The sequence below is a fragment of the Pygoscelis adeliae genome, unplaced genomic scaffold (genome assembly GCF_000699105.1).
Source record: "Pygoscelis adeliae isolate BGI_AS28 unplaced genomic scaffold, ASM69910v1 Scaffold433, whole genome shotgun sequence".
Taxonomy (NCBI): domain Eukaryota; kingdom Metazoa; phylum Chordata; class Aves; order Sphenisciformes; family Spheniscidae; genus Pygoscelis; species Pygoscelis adeliae.
Window position 1 is genome coordinate 558674 of NW_008824472.1, and position 11429 is coordinate 570102.

Sequence of the window (11429 nt, forward strand, 5' to 3'; positions counted from 1 at the left end):
TTGCCTCAGCGGCACCAGACCGGCGGGTTTGCCCGGGCAGCTGCACCGTGGGAAGCCCTGCGCCGAGAATGCAGTGAGTCTGGAAGTGCGCTGTGTGCTTCGGGAAGTGCTCGGTGCTTCCAGTGGGCTGTCAGTGGCGAGGAGCCAGTGGCTGGTGAGCCCTGAGCTGTAATCTGGCGTATGTTGTAGTGGTAGCTGATCAGCTGGAGAAACAAATGAACAAATCCATAAACCTTCCATGTTAACTGACACACCTGCATGTCTTCAGGATTTGGCTAATTGTGTAGGGTGAATATTTCTCATAGTTGATGGCGAAAGAGGGTGAGTTTGTAGTATTACTCTGATTTAATTTACTGATTGAATGAGTGTTGAGTTCCCAGAGTAATCTTAAACTGTGATTGGGCCAGGAGGACTTCCTAGGTAGCACATTTGTTCCACAGCAGTCAGGATGATGGGAAACACTGTAATCTCTTACCAGTATTACAAATACAGAGATATAATGCAATATCAGGTAACAAATGTCCTTTCTTTATTCTTTCCCTTGTGTTCTTCTGACCTAGTGGATTACATGCAAACATTTTGAAGGCCATGGTCGTTTAGGCAGGTAAATGGGTTGGAATCCTTCTTTAGAAGTACTAGATGTGCATACCACAAGATGGTGACAGTAGCAGGCACCTGATGTACAGATCTTGGATCAGGGAACATGATGTCAAAAAGGTTCACATGTGCCCCCTTGCTCAGAGCGCTCTGAAATTGGCTCCTGGGTTGAGGGGAACTTCTGTGTTTAAATGGGGTGTTGCAGCAGCTTCAGGGGTTTGTATGTATAGGCAATGCTGTTGATCCAAAACTTCTACTCTTTTTTGAGAATGGTTTCTTTTATGTTAAATTCTAACAAAGTGGCTGCTGTGATCTAGTACTTGTAGGTGGCACAGGCCTTACAAATTATGTGTGAAAGCAAGGGTTCTGTCATAAACACTTCTGGGAGGACTTGCTGTGCCTGGGTCTTGCAAGTTCCCGACTCAGAAGCATAATGACTTCCTTACGTGAGGATCGCTGCAGTCTTCAACACTTCCCTACTGGACAGATCCAGTAGTTACACCAAAAAGAGCATGTAGCTTCTGAAACTAAACTAAAGGTCTCTTTTTAAATTTTATTTTATTTATTACGAGTTTCTTTTGAGGGAAAAATATGTTTTGGCCACAGGCAGCTGCCATCCATATAAATGGCTAGTTGTCAAAGGCCTTTTGAATCATCTCCTTAACAGTGTTTTCTCTGGTGAGATTCTTCCACGCTGTGTTAGTTGAATTAGTATGACCCACTGTCCCCTAAGACTAGCATATCTGCATATGTGGCTTTTTTAGTATATGCAAGTAGAACTACAGTAATCTGAATAATAGTCTAAACTGGTGCATATCTCTGTCTCTGATATTACTGTTTGTATTGACAGAAACACTTCATCTTTGTAAATTATTTAGGTGGCATTTTCACTTGCCAGACCTTAAAGGATTAAATAGCATGTAACTGTAGGGGAAAGCCAATCCAGGTATTATATATGTGTTTTGTTTAAAAAATAAATTGTGTACTTGGTCAAAATAATCCGTCAGGTTGCTTTGAGCAATCCAGGTTGTTTCTGTATAACCTCTGCCATGCGTCCTTCACATAACAGCCTTGTAGTGGCTGCACCTTGAGAAACAGTTCCTTACACCAAGCAGGGGTATTAGCCCCAAATACCATTTTGAAATCATGGAAGTCTCATGCATGTTGCTGGTGGGGAGTATCTGAAGTTCACAAACCACCACCAGCCCCACTTGATTGTTACTGACTTCCATTACAGCACAGCTTGAGTTAAGTTAGAATTCAGATCAGCTGCAAAACAGTGTTTTATAATTGTTGAATAAGTAATCCTATTTTAAATGACAAACAAGTCTTGGCTGGTAATGATTACTTCAGTACTTCTCTGCTTTATTTGGTAGAACTGTCTCTGTTTACGTGTCCTTTAGGATGTCAGATCTAGCCAAGCTCAAGGTCTTTAAACTTCTCGACAGAACATGGAAATGAAGTGTGGGTTCAAGATGCTGTCTTTCTCTGCAGATGAGGCTGCAGGTTAATTAACTGGAACTTTCAGAATTTTTCAAAACTGTGTTAGAAGTGTTCTTGTAGTTTAATTGAAGCCTGTGATTAAAATTGTGTACTAGTTTTAGCTGGGATAGAGTTAATTTTCTTCATAGTAGCTTGTATGGGGCTAAGTTTTGGATTTGTGATGAAAACAGTGTTGGTAATACTGGGATCTTTTAGTTACTGCTGAGCAGTGTTTGCGTAGCATCAAGGGCTTTTCTGCTCTTCACACTGCCCTGCCACTGAGCAGGCTGGGGCTGCACAAGGAGTTGGGGTCAACTGTCCCAGCTGTGTCCCCTCCCAACTGACCAAAGGGGTATTCCATACCATATGATGTCATGCTTGTGCTCAGCAATAAAACTGGGGTGGAGGTTGGCGGGGGGGGCTGCTGCCCAGGGACTGGCTGGGCATCGGTGGGTTGGTGGTGAGCAATTGTTTTCATTTGCATTGCTTGCTTTTCTTGGGTTTCATTTTCCTCTCTCTTTTTGTTGTTTTTTTCCCCTTACGATTTTTTTTTTTATTTCTTTCTAATTATTGAACTGTTTTTATCCCAACCCATGAGTTTCTTTCTCACTTTTACCCTTCTGATTCTCCCCGCCATCCCACTGGGGCCAGGGGGAGAAGAGTGAGCAAGTGGCTGTGTGGTGCTTAGTTGCTGGCCAGGTTAAACCATGACAAATTGTTATTTAAATTATCTGTTGTTTTCTGCCACGGGGAAAGGCAGAGTAGAGTGATTAGAATTTGTAATGCTACTGCATGTATTTTATTTTTTCTTTTTTTCTTAAATTCTCTTCTGTCAGTACCACCACTGTCCCAGTGATGTGTGTTTTTATTAGTGTGAGAGACCCTTCACTGTTTGAATTCCTTGGCGCAGTGAATGGGGAAATCTAATGTGTAAGCTTCCTCTTGTCATTTGTAATGTAGCACTTGAGGAGTTCATATCTCAATTTCCTTCCCAATTTATTTCTATTTTAATTTGCAAGTGTACAGAAAGGAAAAACTGCTGCTTTTTCAGGTCTCTGAGACTTGAGTAGAAAACAGTGCAACATCTGTCAGATCTGGCATTTGTTGCTTTTCTCCGTCAAATTTTAGGGGCTTTCCTCGGATGTAAGATACCAGGTGCTATTTGAATGATCCACTAGTGTGAAAAAATCTGCAGGGTCACCTGCAGCTCAGCTCGTGTTCGTTCTTTTCTTTTTTGATGTAGGGAAGGAGAACTGAGATATACTACAGTAAGAAAAACAGTATGATGGATTCAGAAGGTTCTGCCCCGACGAATTCAAAGGAATATTTAAGCAATGACATAATGGCTACCTCTGGTAAACATTATCTTTGTGGCTACTGTGCGGCCTTCACAAATATAGCAGTCACTTTTCCCATCCAGAAGGTCCTCTTTCGACAGCAGTTGTATGGCCTGAAAACAAAGGATGCAGTACATCAGCTGCAGAAGGATGGAATTCGAAATCTCTATCGTGGCATCCTTCCTCCATTAATGCAGAAAACGACAACGCTGGCTTTAATGTTTGGCTTGTATGAAGATTTCTCCTCCCTGCTCCATAGCCACACGAGTGCTCCTGAACTACTCACTCGCAGCATGGCAGCAGTGCTTGCAGGGACCACAGAAGCTGTTCTTACACCTTTTGAGCGAGTTCAGACTTTGCTTCAGGATTACAAACACCACGATAAATTTACAAACACTTACCAGGCTTTCAAGGTACTGAAAGTCTATGGGATGAGAGAATATTATCGGGGATTGGTGCCTATTCTGCTCCGAAATGGACCCAGTAATGCACTCTTCTTTGGCCTACGGGGACCTATCAAACAGTGTCTGCCTGAAGCAACTTCGTACAGCACTCATTTGGTCAATGACTTTATCTGTGGAGGGCTGTTGGGTGCCATGCTGGGATTCTTGTTTTTCCCAGTGAATGTTGTAAAAACTCGCATGCAAGCTCAAATTGGTGGTGAATTTCAGTCCTTCTCAAAAGTCTTTGTGAAGATCTGGCTGGAACGTGATAGAAAACTGATCCACCTTTTCAGAGGAGCCCATCTGAATTACCATCGTTCTGTCCTGTCCTGGGGCATAATCAATGCAACCTATGAATTCTTGCTAAAGCTATTGTGAAAACCACTATCTTCCTTCGGCTCTCTTGTTCATTTGTGTATTGGCACATATGATGTTACTTAATCCCAGGGAACAGTGCCTGCGTAGTGTGAAAGGTAATTAGTCTTGGCCTTCAATATTTATGGGATGAATGGTGATGCATCTAAACCTTGGTGCAATTAAGATGAACTTCTTAAAGTATTTATCTGTTGGCAGGTGAGTTTACCCATAATGGAGCTACTAGACAAATACAAGTTTTTTTTAAAAAAAGACTTGTATTAGTCCAGCGGCTTATTCTGTATCACTCCCAAAATTTGTTAACGCTCCGTGATGGAATGTGCTCCACTGTCCACATTGTAGAACATGAAAATCAAGGAGGGACTGATGAAAATTGATTCCCTTGCCTGATAAACTTCAAAATCTCAATTTAAGAACTGCATTTTCAAATGTTTTAGGGTCCTAAGTAGTCCTTATTGTTTAAAGCTAAAAGGACGGATCCAGATGAGGATGACTGAAGTTTAGAACTTCAAGCTTAAACTAAGCCTATGCAAACTCTTCTGCCAGCTGTTTTGATGCTTGGCTTTAAGATGAACATTTCGTTCAGCAGCGTAAGAGTGGTTACTGAATGTTTAACTTCAGTGCAAGCTGACTCCAGTTCAAAGTGGGATCTCTGTGTGTGTATATGTACGTGTGCCTTCATGTGAAAAAGGGAAAAGTGGAAGGAATGAAACAGCAAATTTACTAAAGCTTTAAAGTGTCCTTCCTTGTTAAAAAACCTACTTGTAAACATGGAGTTTGTTCTGCTTTTTTTTTTTCTTTTGCATTGCTGCTTTTTCTGTTGCTTACAGCTGTGGGGCCAGAAAGAAGATGGCCCTTTCTGTAATGCTCATGAAATAGTTCAGCTTCCCGCAGTTGTGAAATTAGTTCACAAACATAACTCTCTTGTACTGAGGTATCTTGTCTTTTGCAAATTACTTCTGTTTCATTTCGGCTGTGGAATAATGGATCACAAGAAGATACTTTTACGTGATACTTGTAGTTCTGCCTACTTGATATGTACTCTTTAACAGTTCTGTAAGACAGAACTGTACAGCAGCACTGACAAGATGAGGTTTCTGGGTATTACCCACTTCAGTGGAGGTCTGTAAGTGTAGCAGAGACGACAGCCAAAGATGACCTTAGAAGCAGCTATGTAGGAAAGATACAGCATTTGGAGACATGTTTAAGGACTTCAGTAGGTGAGTATTGAAAAAGACTTACAGAAATGTGAAGTATTGTGTGTCTTACAGACTTGGGAGTTGAGAGATATGAGACTTCAGGCCTTAGAGAAAGGGACAGAAGAGCAAGCATGACCATAAACCAGGTGAGGGTCTCAATAAAAAGCATTTGATTCTCCTGCGGGACTTTATTTTATAAAACTATATAAAACCAAATATTTTGGATGATGGGGGGTAGGAAAGCTTTCAAAAACTGGTCTGAATTGGTCTTTTCATAAGTTTTGGAGTGGCTATTACTTTTTTTAATTTGAGTTTTCCATTTGATTCTAATCAGTGTATTGTAATACAGTCCCTAGCTTCACAGTCAAAAATGACCAGGCACAAGTGAGCATTCTTGTATCTGAATGTTGTGATTATCTGCATTTAAATAAAATGTTTACTGAATGTTTGTTACTGGCAGAAGCTGATTTTTACTAGTGTGCTGTTTTTTGTAATCACTCCTTAGCAGAATAAAAAAATTTGCATCCTTCTTCTCTGTGGAAGATACATACTTCTCTAATGTTGGGAAATCTGAAGCATTGCTGGTAAGAGTTTAACATAAGCCTGCTGCTAATTGGTGATAGGCATTACTGTAGCAAAAAGGAAGCAAGTGGAGTCCTGGTCTGTTGCTGTCTTTGCTTATGTATGTGGCACGGTTAGATGGAGCGCACTGTAGGTCTGTCATGACAGAACTATGCTCAACTATCATCTTCACTTTGCTTTATAACCACTGACAGTTGTACAATACATACTTTTGTATGCTTAACTAATTACAGATGTTTTATGTTTAAGAGGACAGATACTCATAATCAGTGAAGAGACGGGTCCAGTGAGTTTTGGCACACAAATTATCATGTATACCCATTTTATGCTAATCAGGCAATGACATTTGGCCAGTTCTTAGCTGTTTGGGGGGTGGGGGTGGGGGGATGGAGCGGGGCTTTTGCATGGGAAAGTAAACTAATATGAAGGCAACAGCTGTCAGCAGTTCTGAAACGATAGTGTGGCTGGGAGAGGCAACAGCTATGAGAAATAAATACCACGTGTCAGTCAGGCTGTGATAGTCCAGTTAGGTTTTTCTCATAGAAACTAATGCCATCACATCTCTAACAACTAGAGAGACAGCTTTCCCCTCATTTATTATGCAGTGTATAATGAGGAGGCAAGAGAAAGCCACACATGCTGACAAGCCCAAACAGCATTGTTGCAGCATCAGGATAGGTAAACCGGATATAGCAGATTATTTTAGGCAGGGTACAGACTGTTTACTGCTACCTGCTCTGGTGGTCTGCATCAAACAGGGCTGCTGTATGGATAAGATGTTCACAGTCAAATTTTGACTCATCTCATTTTCAGGAAAAGTTGATGGAAAAGCACTGTGATGCACAAGCTTGAGAACTGTAGCAGCAGCTTAGTATTACTGCCTTTATAGGAATGCCAGGGCAACAAAGCGTGCTCATTTCCTTAGCTGCTTAGCTTGTATTCCTTTGGCCCAACTCAAATCCACCTTGTGATGTAAACCCAGATGTCAAGTTGCTCCTACATGTGTTGAGGCCTCATTTACAGGAAACACAACAGCAGATAACCAAGTGACATGCACAACATGCCCTGAGCATGCAGTGCCTCACTGGTCCTGTATGACACTGTGACATTTGTCTGCTCCTCAGGTGATGCTGAGGCAGAACTCGGTTTTATGCAGATGCTGTTTTCACTGTGCCTAGTGGCTTCACTGGAGCCCAAACCTTTGCAAGTGGAAGTGTAACAGGGCAGAGTGTCACTCTTGGCACAGGCAACCCACAACCCTCTGCGTTGGACACAGCTATCCATGGCAGAGCAGGCAGGATAGTTTCAGGCTGTTCCCTGTGGACAGATAGCCTGCTCACCACTGCAAGACTCCTTAAGCAAAATTTTACAAGAACAACAATGCTGCCTTCAAGGGTTTGCTGTTTGAACAAAAGGAGCCCTCTACCCGACAGATACTCTCTCAGGCAATGGAATGGTTAATTACACTTAGTTTGTAATTATCATACTAGCTCCAACATATGTCCTGCTTTCTAGGCTTCATGAGTGAGCCATTTCTTCTCATAAGCATGCCTGACAGTAAGGACAGTAGCAAAGAAAACCCATGGAGGGAAAAAGACCTGTGCACAGCAGTTGTTTTGCTTTAACCACTGTTTTTTTTCCCCTCTTAATTGTAGAGAGTAGGCAAGAACCAGTGAGCATGACAGAACAGAGCTCAGTGTAAGATAAATACATTAAAATAGATTTTAATTCATTGAATTATTAAATGTTTAATTTATTATGCAAGCAAGAGAAACTGTCCACAAATATTAAGTTATGTACGGCTGTAAGTACAATATTTTCAGAGCAGTTCTGATACTTTCTATACTGTATTAAAAGGCTACAATTTTTACTATGAAATCTCAGGTATTTCAAAATATCCTACATGCACAATTTGTTCCTGTATTAAAAACCTTATACTTAACTGAAGATACTTAGTGCTTAAGAAAATGCACCTTTGACTAAGATCAGGAAATGAGAAGTTTCTTTTTCTTCCAGGACAAAAATATTACAGGCTGTTGACTTTCTCCTTTTACTCCAACTTCTTAGAATCTTGTAAACTAGATTTTTTAAAAGCTTTCATTTGGCAAGTGTATTTCTTTTTTCTAAGAGTTCACATTTCATAGAGCAACAGACCCATGTTTTACGGTATCAGGACCTTCTCCACATCAGTGTTACCCAAATTAAAAAAAACCCCACCACCAACAAACAAACAAAAAACCTCCCACCAAAATCAATCACCACCCCCACCCCCCAAAACTGCAGAAGAACCTGATGCTTACATTCTAATTCTGGTAATAGGCAATCAAACTGTCCTTACCAAGACTCCAAGAGTGCAAACGTGTGTGTGTGTGTGTCTCTGTACCACTGTGCTTTTTTTCCTATCCCCAATAGTTCTGTTTGGAGGTTACATTTTTCCCTGAACTACCCATGATTGACAAGTGGACTGATGCCCCATGGCTGTATATACACTGAAATACACACACCCCCCTCATACAGCGAAAGTACATATACATGAATGTCATTGTATAGTCCCATTAATAGCTTCTCTCCCCCTCCCCACAAACGTCTAACAGTGCTGCACTGATTTATAGACTGACCTCTAATGGAATACTCAGAAAATGCATTTACTCCCACAACATACAGTCACTGGACTATTACAAAAGGATTACTAGCTTCAAACACTAGTTTGGTTCCTGTAGACACTGCTATACGTTGACATTCCTACAGAGATCTTAATTATGCAGTTTACCTGCTTCTGCTGATCAGCCATGCTGTGAATGGAGGAATTATTTTACTAGAGAAGTTAATGAATATGAACCATGCATTTAAAAAACATACTGCGTGCTTTATAATCAAATAGGGAGCTCTATCTTTAGTAGAAATACTGTAAAATTTATCAAGTGATGTAACACTCGAGTGGTCGAAAGTAAACCAGTTTAAAGAAACCTCTGGTATAAGCCACTATCATACTTTGCTGTTAGTGCAGTCTTTCATCTACTGTTTGAAACATTTTATTATATTTGTTTCAGACAGTTTTATATAGTTCTGGAAGGTTAAGAATTCATCTTTTGAACATAACAATAATTTATTTTTTTTTTTTTACTATCTAGAAATAATCCAAAGCTCACCAACAAATTACTTCATTAATTCAATAAGGCAAGGTAATATTATTCAGAAAGACAACTGAAAATCACTCCTTCCACCAAGGTGCAACTGCAAGGCATATCAGTTATATAGAATAGTGTTTCAGTAAGTGTTACATGAACTTCATAGGTAAAACAGATTAACCTTCATTGAAAATTTCCAAGTATTGTTGAAAAGGAATAATCAAATGATCAAAATCTAAGATTACCTACTTACTCTAATTCAAACTTATTACAAATGTAATCAGAAGAACTAGGTAACATTTCTACAGCATACATGGACAGAATCCATCTTAATATGAATCTGCTGGACACGCTACAAAAGCATAAACATATCCTCAAACCCCTTAACCAGGTCAACTTTCAGCATCAGTCCTACACTCCTGCTCAGTGGCCCTGGCTTCCAGAGCTGGGCAGGGCTGGTCAACCCACCGCTCGGTGCATTGCCAATAGTATCTAGATGTGATGACGTGTCACTTTGGAGTAACAGTTCTTTATACAGAAAAGTTAATGTCCAATGTTTCAGCACAATACTCTTGTAAAAAACAGCGTATCATGAGGTAGAATTAAAAAAGTAACACTCAGTGCATATTAACAGGCATAGAATTAAAGTCACAAGCAATCTACAAGTTCAAGAAATTTCCGATAGGAAAAACCAACACCAGCTATGAAAACAGACCCAAGAACTGCTTTGATTTCATGGGTGCTTCTTCGCCTCCAAAACAAACAAGGTTCAAGCCTGTGAGAACAGTATTTAAGATTTCTTCAGAATGCTACCTATAGCCTCTTTAATGGTGTCTAGTAAAACATTAAATAAGATGAGAAAACAGCAGCCTAGAAGCAGGGAGAGCGAGTGCTTAGGGAAAAAGCCATCACGGTCCAGTGCAGGGACAGGGGAAAACCTGTTTCTTTATTACTAACAGGCCACAACTTTTAATGGAGCGGAGTGCAGAGAAGTGCAAATATTCATACAGTCACACTACATTGTTTCAAAATACTTCAGAACAGGATACTTAACACTTCGACTGGACTAATGCCAAGAACACAGTATCCAGAAGTTTTGCCACACGCTGCTACTGGGTTTTTTGTTTGTTTTCCCCAAACAGCTTGGCCAATTAAAAACTCCTTGTAGCTTAGCTCCTCTTTTGCATACAAATCTTGTATTCCACAACTGTCCTCAAGTTTTCTGCACATTTCACTTCCATTGCTTTAAGTCACAGACAAGAGAAGTCCCCCTGAACTGTTTCTAACAAACCAACAAATCCAAGCTGCCCCAGATGTAGGTTCAGGTTCACAGGCTGCTATACGCACACAAAAGGAGCTGGGTGCAAATGGAAGTGATGTATTTCTAACTGGTCTCAGATACACTTCCATATTTTATTCCTTCAGTCACTAGGCCCCATTTTTCATGGCCTGGCCAATTAAAGTGAAAAAATACCTTTTTATGAATTGTGTTCCTTGCACACAGTTCCAAAAGCATTCAAAAGGTACAAGTGTTTGAATGTAAGAGTCAGTTTTGTAAGACAGGGCATCTCTCAATTTATGATTTCATCAGTCTACTTTCGAGTTCAAGACAATAGTTTCAGCAACAACGGAATTCCTCAAAAGATATGCTATGGAACACTTCAACATTTCAAGTTGCTATCTGAGATGACTATGGGCATTTATTTGCATTTTAAGTAAACTGAGTATTTTTACTTAAAAAATTATTCTTCCTCCTCCAGCTGGGATGATATTCTACTGAGACACCATCACCAAATATTTCTGTTAAAAACCCATGAGAATAGAATGTTTAGGACTTTTACCAAACAGTAGGAAGTCTGTCAGCTGTGCATACTTGACTACTTGAATGTAATCCTTTAGCAGTCAGTTGCTAAAGATGATGAAAACCAATGCAGGAGTAATTAACTAGTCCTCAGATTACCAAACACCCAATATTGAAGGCTTTGTATTACTAAAGAAATTCTCCAAAAGAGGAAATTTAAGATTATTTTCTTATAATCCAGAGGAGCCTTAAGTTTCAATGACTTCTCCACCAACACCCAGAGTATGCTACCTACACAAATTCAAAACTACAAAAGGATCGTCAGGCTTATGTATTCCCAGCTATCTCATCTTCATAGATGTCTTCTTTTTCCCCAAACACATATTTTGCAAAAGGCTTTTTAAGAGTCAACTTTTTAAAAGGATGCTCTGTCAAGCCGGAGATAGTGAATCTGAACACCAAAATATGACAGTCCTTTCTAGGTA

The 11429-nt window shown here is 40.2% G+C and overlaps 1 protein-coding gene across 1 annotated transcript; it reads left to right on the forward strand.

Annotated features, from left to right (window-relative positions):
* Nucleotide 1: 1 nt before the first annotated feature.
* On the forward strand, nucleotides 2-5962 carry SLC25A51 (solute carrier family 25, member 51; the record flags this gene model as incomplete). Its single annotated transcript, XM_009321281.1, has 2 exons — nucleotides 2-73; nucleotides 3323-5962. Coding segments are annotated over 2 exons (987 nt in total), but the record flags the coding sequence as incomplete, so codon positions are not given.
* Between the last annotated feature and the right edge of the window lie 5467 nt (nucleotides 5963-11429).